The 15,039-nt window shown below is 44.3% G+C and overlaps 1 protein-coding gene across 1 annotated transcript in view; it reads right to left on the bottom strand.

Annotated features, from left to right (window-relative positions):
* Positions 1-15,039, bottom strand: part of EIF2AK1 (eukaryotic translation initiation factor 2 alpha kinase 1) — a 37,237-nt gene that overhangs the window by 15,286 nt on the left and 6,912 nt on the right. Inside the window, exons 2-7 of the mRNA XM_018567153.1 lie at positions 13,427-13,582; positions 10,908-11,044; positions 5,708-5,745; positions 5,528-5,627; positions 4,734-4,814; positions 3,785-3,884 (exon numbers count right to left, since the gene is read on the bottom strand). Coding sequence (XP_018422655.1) covers positions 3,785-3,884; positions 4,734-4,814; positions 5,528-5,627; positions 5,708-5,745; positions 10,908-11,044; positions 13,427-13,582 — 612 coding nt within the window. The remainder of the gene's footprint in view (positions 1-3,784; positions 3,885-4,733; positions 4,815-5,527; positions 5,628-5,707; positions 5,746-10,907; positions 11,045-13,426; positions 13,583-15,039) is intronic.

Raw genomic sequence — 15,039 nt, 5'->3', positions numbered from 1 at the left:
AGGGATTGGCAGAGGGGGGATGCAGACACTGAGCGGTTGGTAAGGCGAATGAGTCTGGCAGTTGCATTCATGATAGACTGAAGGGGGGATAGCCTGTGTAGTGGAAGGCCAATGCGGAGGGAGGGAGTTACAATAGTCAAGACGAGAGATAACAAGGGAGTGGATGAGTAGTTTTGCGGTTTCTTTGGTGAGGAAGGGGCGTATTTTTGAGATGTTACGAAGGTGAAGGCGGCAGGATTTGGATAGGGATTGGATGTGGGGAAGAAAGGTAAGGTCCGAGTCAAGGATGACACCTAGGACCTTGGCAAGAGGGGAGGTTTGGATAGTTGTGTTATTAATTATCAACTGAAATGTTGGGGGAAGGTGCACGGGCAGGAGGAAATATCATGAGCTCAGTTTTTGAAAGGTTGAGTATTAAGAAATGTTGTGACATCCAGACTGATATGTCATTTAGTAGATTAGTGACACGCAAAGACACTGAGGGGGAGAGTTGTGGAGTGGAAAGATAAATTTGAGTGTCATCGGCATAGAGATGGTACTGGAAGCCATGTGAGGTTATTAGTTGACCAAGGGAGGAGGTGTAGATGGAGAAGAGAAGGGGTCCAAGGACAGAGCCTTGGGGGACCCCTACAGAAAGAGGGAGAGGAGGGGGAAGAGTTAGAATTGTAGGTGACACTGAAGGAGCGCATAGATAAGTAGGAGGAGAACCATGAGAGAGCAGAGTCTTGGCAGAGAGCAGTACCTATGACAAACTGTGAAAAAGTGGCCAAATACCGAACTTCAAATCCCTTTTTTAGAAGACTTATAATATCAAAATACCTTAAAAGGAGAACTATGGGGTCAGGGCTTTTCCCCATAGTTCTCCTAAGGGTCACGGGAGACCACAAACTAGCGCCCCCCCGCGACCCAAAGCTCAGTATACCGCAAGCTACAGCTCGCTATACTCAGCTATACTCAGACATCGCAGCCATGACGGATCCCGACAATCTGGATCCACCCAGCTGCGGGATTGACAGCTGGCTCTGCCTATGCAGCCAGGGAATTTGCATCTTAAGGAGGAGGGCTGCAATGGTGACCAATCTGTACTTACCCACTACTTATCTGTATTCTTATCCTCAGTAGAAAAAGTCAAGTCACCAGGACAAGTTGTGCTGCATTGCGTGTCTGGGTCAGTGACTCAAACTAGGACAAGATGTGTGCAATGGTGACCAAGCTGTACTTCTCCACTGCTAGCCTCAGTAGAAAAAAGTTAAAGGAGAACTATGGGGTCAGTGTTTTTCCCCATAGTTCTCCTTAGGGTAACTACTGAAACTACAGAGGAATTACTGGCGTTCAGAAAGTGGCCATTTTACCTGCAAACCGTGTTTACTAGAGTTAACGAGGACCTTTACCCATATCTTTAAAATAACAACAAATACACCTTTAGAAATGTTTAGTAATGACGATCTACAAAAACATACTTCTAGATAATCGCCGGCTCTGTATTCTTTGCAGACCTTATTTCTCTTTTCTTCCCCAGTCTTCTGACAGTGACCATGTTAACTAACTGAATTCTAGCTCTCCATTTACTTCCTGGAACTCTGGCACATGTGACTAGGGCATGTGACCATGCACATCATGTCAGGGGAGGGAAAATGCTACAACAGGAAATAAAGAGCTCAGCAGGATTACCAGAACTAGTGTCGCCATTGGAAGATTTTCCATCTATGCAGGTTTTTATGACAACCCAAAATTTGTGATTTTCCTTCACATTTGTTTTTTTTTTTTAACCCCTTCGTGACTGACGACGTACAGTGTACGTCGCCAGCATCGGGGCTGTTTAAACAGACTCCCGGCGACTTTTGCCGCCGGGAGTCTGTTTAAACTTGTAGAGCCGACTGTCGGCTTTACAACAGAAGCGATCCTGGCGACTTACCTGTCGCCAGATCGCTTCTGCGTCCCGAAGAAGGGGCCGCCCCCCCCGCCGGACACCCCCGCCGTGCTTCCCGGGCTCCGTTGCCCCTCCTACGGGCCCGGGACCGGCGATCTTTGTGTCCGCGGGGAGCTGGGGAGGAGGTCGACGAACTTCCGTTCATCGATCCCCTCCCCGTTCTATGGGACCGGGAGCGATGCAGATTGCATCACTTCCGGTCCCTGGGCTGTCAGTTCTGGGCTCCTGCAGCCCAGCTATAAGCTATTGAAGTGCGATCTGCACTTCAATAGCTTATTTCCAGTGTAAAGGTGACACTGAGGGTCTTTTGGACCCCCAGCATCACCTTAAAGAGGACCTGTCACCACCATCTGCTATTACATGGGGGGGCTTGCAAGCCCCCCCATGTGATAGCAGTCAAAGTAAAGTAAAAAAAAAAAAAACCAGTTTTTAAAATAAAAATGAAATAAAAAAAATCTAAAAATAATAAAAAAAAAAATTTAAAGTCCCCCACCCCCGCGAGCACGCGCGTCGCCACGTAAACACGCGTCGGGTGCGCCTACGCATGAAAACGACGAACGCGCTACACATGTTGGGTATCGCCGCGCACGCCGGAGTGAGAGCAATAATTCTAGGGCCAGTATTTTGGGGTATCTCTAAATTGATGACCTGTGGGGGCTTTTAAAGCGTCTTTTATTGACTTTTTGGGGTACTGCAGTTTTTCGCCGTTTCACGGTCGCACGCAATCTGTAAACTGGGCATGTTGGGTATCGTTTTACTCGTTGTAACCTCATCTTTTATATTTCATTAAAAAAATGGGTAATTTGTTGTGTTTTGGGGCATTTAATTAAATTTGTCACTAAATTTTGGGGTTTAATAAGGAGTTGCGCTAATATTGCGCAACATAAAAATTTTCAACTACCACCATTTTATTCTATAGGGTCTTGGCATTCAGAAAATATATAATGTTGGGGGGGTTTTACGTCATTTTCAGGCCTAAAATGTGGAATATAACATGGGTGCAAAAAATGAAAAAAGGGCCTCAGTCATGAAGGGGTTAAATACATTTTTGGGCAACTAAACTAATTAAGGCTAGAGGGCTAGAGGACCTAAGCTACAAGGCAAGGTTACTAAAGTTAAACTTGTCTCATAGCGAGTGAGGAGTTTAAGAGGGGACAAGATTTTGATGTACAAAATGTTTGGCGGTGATGGCAACATTAGCAATAAACTTTTTACAGTAAACTCCATAACAAGCACTAAAGGCCGCCACCTAAAACTGGTGGAGAAAAGATTTACCACTAGGGGCGTAGGGGCTTTTTTTCAGTCAGAACAGTTAAAGTCTGGAACTCGCTGCCACAAGAAGTGGTATCAGTTGAGAGTATTGAATCATTCAAAAAGCATTTAGATACCTTCCTCAGAGGCCGTAACATACAGGGGTACAGGATCACACAGGGACTCGTATACACATGCACAATCACACGCAGACACACAAAGGATGGACTTGATGGACCTGTGTCTTAATTTAACCTCAAATACTATGTATTTATACACAACAAGGTGACACGGGGGCAATACCGAAATATTTCAGGCACTGAAAATAATGATGCCATGAAAACAAATGCATATCACATTTGTTTTTAGTGATATCGGTCACTAAGACAAATACAGGGGTGAATCTCCCTAATGGGAACACAAACATTGATTCAAAAAAACCATATCCAAAACTTAATAAAAAAAAAAAAAAAAAAAAAAAAAAAAAAAAAAAAAAAAATGTAGCTTCAGTTGAACTTTTATTTGTTTTTCAGACTAGTAACAGGATTTCTTTAAATAACCTGCTTATTGTAAGGTATTACTAAGGCATGCAATATCACTCACATTTTGACTGCGGTGGCTGAACATGCTCCATCCAGGCTGTATTGTACCCAACAATATTGGGGTGCTGCAGACCAGCCAACACCTTAACCTCACGAAGAACCTGGAACAGATAAAAGGGTATCCATCAGCTAATTGCAGCAAGACGTATCACACTGGAAAATTAATTAAGGACAATGTTATCCCGGGCTCTCAATGTTACTCTCTACTTATCTAACCCATCTATTCCCCAACATTAGGTAAGATATTTTCAGCCATTAATGTATATCTGTCTGCAAGTAAGAAGTAATACTGGAAATAAGCAGACACCAGTAGATGACACTGGGTAAGGGTCAGAATAGGTCTCATTTGCATGACCTAAACTTAGGTGAGCACAACAACCCCCTACAGAACTGACCAATATGTAGGCATAGAACTGAATCACTTTTAGAAAGGGCTCCTGCATCTCCCAAAATGTTGGGACACATGATCTATATAGTATTTTACTGCATTGGAGTGCTGGACATTCCTCACATTTCAAATTGTTTACAGTGTCACTATAGGCCGTGCAACTGGATTTTTCATGGTATAGAGTGGTATATGGGCGGGACAGATTAGTATATGCAAATAAAAACCTAATAGAGGTTCACAACCTTACCCGCTCTAAAAGTTACCTGACTGGACTTAAGCTTTAACCTCCCTGGCGGTCTGATTATGCAGGATTTTAGCATGCCAAAGCGGTACATTGTTTTTTTATGGCAATTTGTTGTTTTATATTGTAATACTGAATCAACCTCCCGATATCACTGGGCCTTTGGTGCTGTACCCAATACTGATTTGTTTACGATACTCTCTTATTTTACAAATTATATAGATTTATATTTTTTTAATTATTATTATTGCAATACATTATACATACATACATACATACATACATACATACCACTGCACTGTCTCTTAAGAAGAAACGTACCTTTTTGCAATCTCTACGTGACACCTTCTTAATCAAAATTTTTTTTATTGCATACAACTGACCATCCAACTTGTTCCGGACCTGCAAAACAATAAGTTAGTGAAGTATACAGTCGTTACGCTATATCATTCTAGCAGATACAGTGTGCAAATTATTAGGATCTCAGAGTTACTGGTATGAGGCGTTGTCCACATAAGACGCAAGCCATTTGTTTGAAAAAAGTAAAATAAAATAAATGTAAAGCCAAAATCTAAAATGATTTAATAAAGGAGTTTTAGACTTCAACTAACAATATGTACTGCAATACAAGATCTATCGCTCCCCATTAAAGCTCATAATAGTCATGGAGACTGTGGTTAGGCCAACCTACTAAGGTCTAATATCTTGGCCATTTATACAGCAGAATTTTCTTGCTGGAGTGTCTAGATGTAGAGACTCCAGCAATCTACAGACTCTACAGACTCCAGATGTAGAGTACCCTAACAATAAGTCTAGGATACCTCCTGCAGTGAAATAAGAGATATTCCAACAGGCCTTCTGGTGATGGCCACAAAAGTGAACCTGAACTGGGAACATCGCCCAAGAAATGAAAGAATGAAAGAGGAAGAATATACGAGACGTCCAACCCATCACCCATCCATTCTCCATATGACTGGGCAGAGTAGGAATGGACTGGGAGGGAACAAGCACATTGTTTGTGCTTCTACAAGTGACCGAGTCACTTATTCACTTTACAGGGTGTCCATTCTTTAAAAAAGAAAAAAAGAAAACAAAATGAGATACATTAGCTGTACCTTGTAGACCTTTCCATATCCACCTTTCCCAAGCTGAGTAAGTTCCTCAAATTCATTCAAGTAGCGGGAAGTCTGTGCCTCAGCAAGCATATCCTTCGCCCTAAACAAAGCAATTTGTCGATATGTTAATCAAGGTCATCTGTGCAGCTCCAAATCTGGTACTTACTATAAGTTCCTTACCTGTTCAAGTGTAGATTTAGGTCACCATTGGATACTTCCTACAAACAATAACACGCTTGTTAAAAACGACATGAGACTAGGACTGCAACTAATGATTTTCCTTATTGATTAGTTGGCCAATTATTTTTTTCGATTAATTGGATCAAAAAATAAATAAATACCATCCTAATTTAAAATAAAATACACAAATGCAGTGTTACAAAGTTTACGTCAGAATAAAATTGCATACACAATATTTTGCAATCGCACTGCACTGGAACGCACAGCATTGCGGTACCGTGCGTTCCAGTGCTGGCGATTACACTGCGGGTGGGAGGCGCGTTTGGCGTGCCATTGAAATGAATGGCACTGCAACACACCTCCCACAGCAGAATTTGTCAGGCCGAAACCGAAAAGGGCTTTTTTCCCATCCTCCGGCGACCAATGACCCTGCACGGTCAAGGAGCCCAAGACCCCGCCCCAGCCCCAAAGGCTGGCGTCCGTGGTGACCACCGGCCAATGCACTGGAAGAAAAGACTTCCCCGCACCATGACCGGAGATTGAAGCCACCACCGCAGGGAGGCCCTCGCCTCCCGAGAGATCCGAATCTCCCTGTCCAAGGACAGGGGGGACTTGTCCCACTGTACCAGGATGTTCCTCTGCAGGGTGGTATGGTGTTGCGCAAGGGCACTGCCTCGAAGGAGGCCACCATGAGACCCAGGACCTGCATGCAAACCCGAATGGGCGACCACTGGCGAGTCCTCAGTAGCCGGACCTTGGAACGGAGCTTCAGGAGCTTGTCCCGAGGAAGAAAGACCCGGGCCGTGACAGTGTCCAGAACCAAACCCAGATACTCCAGGCGTGGTGAAGGCACCAGGCAAGATTTTTGCAGGTTCAGAAGCCACCCGAACTCCTCCAAGGACCGCACCGTGACCCCCAGAGCTGTCATCATGGAAGAATGCGAGTCTGCCCGCAGGAGCAGATCGTCCAGGTACCCCACGATCGAAACCCCCCGACAACGCAACAGCGCCAGAATCGGGGCTAGCACCTTGGTGAACACACGTGGGGCCGACGCCAGCCCGAAGGGCAGCGCCACAAACTGAAAGTGGTCCTCCCCCACCGCGAAACGAAGATATCGCTGATGAGACTCGCAAATGGGTACATGAAGGTATGCATCCCGGATATCGATGGAGGCCAGCAGATCCCCCTGACGGAGCCATGCCACCACGGACCGGATGGACTCCATCCGGAACCGACGGACCCGCACGAAGGTGTTCAAGCGTTTGAGGTCCAGGATGGGCCGCACCCCCTCTTTCTTGGGCACAGTAAACAGGTTTGAATAAAACCCTTTGAATCTTTCCGCGGAGGGAACAGGCACAATCACCCCCTGGGACCAAAGGTCCGCCACCGCGCGACGGAGATCCGCCAACCGCGAAGGGGATAGTTGCGTGTTGGATGGGAAGAAACGGTTGCCCGGACGGGACAGAAACTTGATCTTGTAGCCCGAAGAAACCAGCTCCCGGACCCAAGAGTCGGAGACGTGGGCCAGCCAAAAATCCGAAAAGAGCCGAAGGCAGCCCCCCACCCCGGGACCCGACCTTCATGCGGACTGGGGCTTGCCGGCGGGCTCGGCAGACTTGGGCTGCCACGGACGCTTGGAGGATTGGGAAGAGGTGGATTTGTTAAACTTACCGCCCTCGTCGGAGGGGGCCGAAAAAGCCGCTTGTGAGCGGAGAAAGAAGGCCCAGGCTTCAGGCACTGTTCCTGCTTGCCACGCCTGGGGAAGGAAGGTACTCTTACCCCCCCGTCAGATCCTTAATGATCTCATCCAAGGTGGAACCAAACAGCCGGTCCCCAGTAAAGGGCAACTCCTGAAGAGCCTTCTTGGAAGCCTGATCCGCCGACCAGCACTTAAGCCAGAGCAAACGTCGAAGCGTCACCGCTGACACCGACACCCTGGACACCAAGGGCGCCGCATCCAAGGCCGAATTACAGACATAACGAAGGCCTTGCACCAACTGGTCCGCCAATTCCACAAAAGCGGGGGAGACGTTCCCCTCCGCAAGACCCTGATGTAACATTTTAGCCCACTCAGTTAGAGTCTGAGAGACCAAAGCCGAAGCCAAGACTGTACGCATGAGAATGCCCGAAACAGAGTACAGAGACCGCAAAAGCGCCTCAGCCTTCCTATCGGAAGGATCCGTAAAGGACGGAGAATCCTCCACCGGAATAACCGTGGCTTTGTTCAAATGAGAGACCGGCGGGTCCACCACCGGTGGGGAAGACCACTTAGACACAAAGTCCTCCTCGAAGGGATAGCGAACCGAGAACCGCAAAGGCCTTGGAAGGCCGTTTCCACTTGTAAGGAAACACCTTGGCGGAACGCCTACTCTTATGCGTCCCAAACTGCACGTGTGGCAGCGCGGAAGTGCTGGCAACGTCCTCAATTTTAAGGGTCTCCCTGACAGAGCGGACCAGCGCTGAAAACCGTCTCACGTTCCTGGCCCAGGAGCGTAGACGCAGCCTCATCCTCACTGGCCGAAGCAGGATGTGAGGAATCACCCGGATCAGGATGAGGTGATGGCGTGGGCAGTTCCCCCTCCTCTTCGGACTCCGTTCCCTACCATTCAGGATCTACGATCTGTTGCCTGTGTCCTTCAATGAACGGGAGAGAAATGTTTTTTTTCAATAATTGCATTGTAAGCACATGGTGTTTGAATAGCTTCTGGCAGGGAATCACAGCTGCCAGGGGCAAGGTTCTGCAGACGGCAGCTGAAGGTAAATATAACAGGTAGTGGGCTGGTGCAATAGCCAGCCTGCTATTGGCCATTTTAAATTGCAATAGCCAATAGCAGGCTGGCTATTGCACCTAGGGGACCCAACCAACTAATCGATAATGAGAATAGTTGTCAACTATTCTCATTATCGATTAGTTGTTTGCAGCCCTACATGAAACATCTACTTTTGTGTATCAAAGAAACTAGGCAGCAGATCTAACATTAGATGTAAATTATGTTTTTTTCTGTGACTTATCAGTGATATAAATATAGGAGCTGACTTCACTACTTATACATCATTGAGCTGCAACAAGCATAATGAAGGTCAGTCAGTCAGGCAAGTCTGAAAAGCTGCTAACTCACCAGGCAGTAAAGCCAGGATGAAGAAAGCACCAGTGTCTACACCTACTTCTTCCTTCAATGGTTAATGTTAAAAAGTAACTCAATTGTTGTTGAGAAAAAAAAAAAAAATCCCCTCAGGGTGAACTATGTACATTGCAAGGATATTAACCAACTGAAATTTCTATTGCAAGGGATGCCAAAATTATACTTGTATCTTAGTGCAGAATTGAATGCCTCCAGGTTGACATATTGCAGTGAATTTTGTTGACATATTTAAAACATTACACCGGCTACAGTTTTAAATGGAAAGGTAACATTTAATAACATTAAATTAGAACATGGCTTGTGTAACAATTATATATGCTATATACATTGTTTTTTACGATTTTCTTTTTTAAGTGGAGTTACCCGCTCGCTGCCAGTAATATATGCCTTATGGCGCTGGCAGTGGGCCCCTGTAAACAGATTTCGGGGACCAGCTTCTTGGGTGTCCGTGAGAAGCAGAGAGAGAGAGAGAGAGTCCAGCAAACATCCATTCACTGATCTCCTCAACGCTGAATTAAGCCGGAAGTGATAAGGATTGCATCACTTCCGGCTTCTCAGCTGACATTTCCTGGCAACGCGGGGAAAGAAGCTGATCAAGCGCAATCTGTGCTTTAACAGCTTCTTTGAAGGTCTAACAGACCCTTAATGAACCTGTCACCCCCGATGGAGTTAAGAAAAAAAAAAAAGAAAAAAAAGAAAAGTTAACTAACAAATGTAAAAATATCCTTAAAAAATAAGTTTTAAGTCAGCTACCCTCGCGAACACACACATAACAGAAACAGCACTTAACTCCATTGCTATCACATAACACATTGGAGGTGACATATTCTCTTTAAATTGACATTAGGGGTCTATTAGACCCCTAATGTCAACTCTGCACTTCAAAGAAGCTGTTCAAGCACATACCATGCTTGATCTTCTTCTTCCCCAGCTTTTTGCAGTTTTTTTGCCATTATCTGAAATAAAAAGGCCCCAAGCAACCCTAAAATTGACACAGCTTTGCGGGCTCGCCTTTGATTATCTGTTTACTGATAAATCATCATGTATTTCTTCAAAAGCTATTCAATCTTTTTCAAGCTTCAAGTTAAAAAACTAGTCTTCAAGTGGACGTCTTCTATGCAAGTCAATTGGTGGGAGGAGGAGGTACTTTGGTGGTTGTCACCATTGTGTAAGTATTTACTGATAGTCCGAACAGCAGAAAAGAAAATGGGATGTGGCAGAGCAAGAGTATGCAAATTGTGAATTCTGACTTTACTGGTTGCATGCTTGTAAAGTATCAGTAGGTCACTAAGCAGAAAAGCAAAGATAATGGTTCCAGAGTGTGTACCTTTACAAAAAAAAAAAGTTCTGCAGCCACACCATTCCTGTATATCTTCAACAGCTTGGAATTGCCCTTTATTCATGATACAATTGCCTTTTATTCATGAGACAAGCAATTGTGTTAGCTAGTCAGTCTAAGGCCACATGTACACAGCTTTAAAAAAAATGGACGTACATGCATTTTTTGCACGTATGTGTGTCAATGGAGTCTAAACAAGAAAATTACATTGAAAACAGAGCAGGAGGAATGAAATGAGAATTTTTAAGTATACATGTTCATGCATCTAAACACAAGATTTACTGATCATTTACATCTAAACTTTTTGACCAGAAAAAAAAATGTGTATATAAATCAGTACATTTCTTACCACCGTGCCACTGTGTGCATGTAGCCTAATGGTTAAAGAAGTGGTCAGTAGCACTTCTGCCTTGCAAAACTGGGGGTCCCCAGGACGTTCCCCGATCAGGACACACTCTGCAAGGAGTTTGCATGTTCTGCCTGTGCTTGTGTGGGTTTCCCCCGGGTACTCCAGAGACATGCTGGACGGTTAACTGGCTCACAGGAGAGCCATAAATCAGCCATGTATGCTTGTGTGGGACCTTAGACTGTAAGCTCCTCGAGGGCAGGGACCGTTATGAATGTGCAGGATGTAAAGTGCTGCATAAAATGGTGCGATATAAATACTAATAATTCACAATGTATTGATAAACTATAAATCACATAATATGAAATATACCTCTTTCTGCATGTGCCGTTTAGCAGCCTTTAGTAGTTCTGTGATGGCTGTGCTGTGCTGTAGTCTCACGGAGGTGAATTCATCACTGAAGGCAAATGGAGTCAGAAGGCCCATTCTTGTAAAGGTTTGGCAAAGCACTAGGAAACAGAAGGATTGTCACCAAACAATACCTGTTATGTACCATCTCATTACCTTCCTTGTTACTGTGCAGGACAGGCATCCCCAATTTTGTCCAGTCAAGTCTCCCGACATTCTAACGAATCCCTTCAATCCCGAGCCTCAGAACCTTTTCTCCAACCAACAACCCATGCCCCTTCGGCCCATTGTTTTTTTATTTTTATTTTAGGGATACATGTTTTGCACCTCAAATGTTTAGCTTTTGCAGCCTGTCCCAACATATTATATATCTATTTTCTGGAGTTAAAGCTTTCGAGGGTAAAGAAATGCTATATCTTCATAGCGGATTACATTTTTTTTTACATTACTTAACACAACCCCAGATAATGAATATTAAAAAAAATAAAAAATAAAGTCTATTGATTTTGGATGTGACCGCCAGAAAGGAATCTACAATGGATATGTTTAGAAATACTTAAAGTACATATTCTATGGAAACTTTCCCCCAGCCCTCCTCTCTAGTCCAACTCCCCTGCCCCTCCCCATCCATACTTATCTCTTCTGACTGCTGCAGTCTCTGCATGCAGACAGCCAGTACAAAATATAGTGCCTGTCTGGCACTTGCAGTACAGCTATGGCCCATTTAAGTCTATGGAATACTAGTGCGCAAGTGAACTTGTACCTTAACCCTAGAGTACCTGGCTCACCGGATTTATTGGCTAAAAGGGAAGCGGAGTGGAATGGTGCATTATAGCAACGCTTGGTTGCAAGTGATCCCCGCAAGTGCTGAGCAGGCAGGGTGAGCTCTTAGGTCTCATTTTCTAATTTTGACCGGAGTGTACCTTTAACCCCAAATGTAGAATATGAATATAGCATACCCGTGTGTACAACATCAAAGTGAAAGCAAACTTATTTATAACACTATTATGTACACCACTAAGGCCCGTCACACGGATGCCTTCAGTTCCGATGAGGAGGGGATCCCTGCACAGATCCCCTCCAGATCAGAATGGATGTCACCATTTTGACATCTGTGTCCGTCCAGCTTTTTGCTCCATCTTGCGATGGAGGGGAAAAAAACCCTGAAATGACCAGACCCGTGTTGGTCTATAGAGAATCGGATGTAAACAGACACATGTCTGTTTACATCAGATCGCCTCTATCTGGCACAATCAGATGTGGCGAAACGGAGATCTGTTCTGTAAATGAATGTAAAAGGACGCCCATCCGTTTACATCCGGCTGCTCATAGACTAACATCGGGGTCCTGATGAGGTCTGCCCGGAAAAACTGACGGACAGACCTGATCGGAATGCCCGCGTGAACGAGGCCACAGAATACTGTAAATATAAATGAATATTTACATAGCATACTTATTTCGGTTATTTAGCTTCACGATTTCTGCATATTTAGGAAGCAGCATATTAAGCACAGAAATAAGGGTCTCAACAGAGACTTAGAATTAATTTCAATACAGTGTAACCATAAACATTAACAAAAAATGTTTCCACTTGAACGTTACAGCAATTGATATTCATTGGACAGTAGGTGTAAAGGCGGCAATACGTCAAACCCGGAGATTACACAGTAAGAATGGACTTTGAACAGCACTAAAATGTGGCGCTTTTTTTTTTAAAAACTCCAGCACATATTGCTATAGGTGTTCCCTGAACATATAACCAGATGGTAGCGAACATTATTTACTCACTATAAATAGAAAGATCTTTCACATTCATATGACAGGTTTAAAGCCCTACTGAAATCCCACGCCTTTTTTCCCTTTTATAGTTATGTACTGCCATATTTTAAGGCATTGGAAATAGCTTAAAGCTCAACTCCAGGCAGTAATTATTTGTAAAATTCCAATGGTCTAGCTTGATTCAGTGTAAGTACCCATATCGGATACCCAGAGGGATGCTGAGAATCACTGCACTAGTCTGCTCTACATACAGTGATAGCTGTGATCTTCTGCCTGTGGCTCCAGCAGCTTCCCCTCTGTACACTGAGCACAGGGAGTCACTGGCTGGGTACCTCCACCATTTAGGAGGTCCTTTGACTGGATAACGTGGAGACTGTGACATCAGCCGCCCATCTTCTCCACCTCATCCAACCAGAGAACGGCTTGCATTAATAATAAAAAAACGAAAATTCTCTGAATGGTGGCAGTGCCGAGTGAAGGACTTCTTTTGCTCAATGTGCAGAGGGGAAGATCACGGCTATCTCATGGGTAGGGCCCTCATAACCATCTTGTCTTAAATGGTCTAGTACAGGGGTAGCTTTTTCTTTTCACCTTTAAAATCATCATGCAGACATACGTATGCACAATACTCCTCACCAAAACTGTAACACAAATGCCATGAAATATTCCAATTAAATATAATTAGACATTAAAATCATACTTACATCTAAAAAGTTGTTTAGAGTGGTGGGGGTTCTGTTCATGAACATGACATAAATGCTCCACCAGAGAAACCAGCAGGAGCTGGTTGGGGACTGTAGTAACGTTTGGAAATCGCCATCTTCCTTTTGCCATTTGCAGGTCAGATGGTGAATCAGATTCTACAAGGTAAAATATGGAAACTATTAAGCTTAAAAAAATGGTACAACCATAATACAATTATCCTCTGACTAAATTTAAAGACTTGTAGTATTAAGGGATAACATCTATTTTCTATTTGTTACAGGTTCCCGCATATACCGTTCAGTCATGTTAAACATGTAGAAGTTCCACCTGGGGGTCAGACTCAAGAAGATGCTTGCTATTATACTTGCTAGCCAGAAAGGATTCAAGATGTGTATTCGTCTGCAGCTGGCTGTTACAAATGGATGAACCTCATTGACTATTGAGTCAACCCCTTCCAGCCTTGGATACTCCTCTTTATTATTGTGCCTCGGTGGTTAATATTGGCTCTCTCACTGGACCGTTGGATAGGCAGGAGAATAAGTCTCTTCACCAGCACACCTTGGTATAGTGATAATCTTGTCCTCTATTTATATAAAGCTACAAGCATCAAAAACATTTACTGGCAAGATCGGTGAATGAACAGGGCGATGGGCATAGCTCAAAAATAAAGAAGGCCAAGCTCTTAGTTACATACACTGCCTGGCCAAAAAAACAAACCACCTGGATTTAGAGAGGCAAATATGTAAGAGCCTTCCATTGGATAAGTGTTAAGATATGGGGTTGCTTTAGTTGGTCAGGTCTAGGTTCAGCAATGTTATGTCCGTTAAAATGAGGTCAGCTGCCTATTTGAATATACTCAATGACCAGGTTTTGCCATCAATGTGTGTTTTTTTTCTCCTGATGGCACATTGGGCATATTCCAAGATGATAATGCCAGGATTCACTGGGCTCAGATTCTGAAAGAGTGGTTCAGGGAGACATGGATTGGCAAACACAGAGTCCAGACCTTAACCCCATTGAGAATCTTTGGGATGTGCTGGAGAAGACTTTACTCAGTGGTCCGACTCTCCCATCATCACTACAAGATCTTGGTGAAAAGTGAATGCAACTCTGGATGGAAATAAATGTTGTGACGTTGCATAAGCTTATGGAAACGATGCCATAGTAAATGAGTGCCATAATGAGCGTAAAGGCGGTCCAAAGAAATATTAGAGTGTGTGTTTTTTCTTGGCCAGGCAATCTATATCAAAGATAATCCGCACTCCTGAAGTCAGGGTAAATTTAGCAGCTCTTTTTTATCACATAAACCATGCGCAGACACAGAGGGGCTCATGTGTAAACCTTTCACCCACTGTAAAGCTGGGCGAACGCTGTTCTAATGGCATTACAGCGACCAAAAGGTGCCAAGGAGCATTGAAGCTTCCTATGTCCCTTGGCGCCATTAAGGAGGGATCCAGACAATCTAAATCAGCTTGCACAGTCCTCTCTATGTTGTACACCACATTGCTCAGTCTCCAGGCTCACTATGCTCATCTATGAACCTTTGGAAGAGGATGTGAATAGGTTTCATAGGATAAGTGCAGTTTACTTGACCCCCCTGCCCCCCCCCCCC

Source organism: Nanorana parkeri, unplaced genomic scaffold (genome assembly GCF_000935625.1).
Source record: "Nanorana parkeri isolate BGI_ZX_2015 unplaced genomic scaffold, ASM93562v1 scaffold3, whole genome shotgun sequence".
NCBI lineage: Eukaryota > Metazoa > Chordata > Amphibia > Anura > Dicroglossidae > Nanorana > Nanorana parkeri.
The sequence above is the reverse complement of the archived record's forward strand: the minus strand, read 5'-3'. Positions and strand labels throughout refer to the sequence as shown.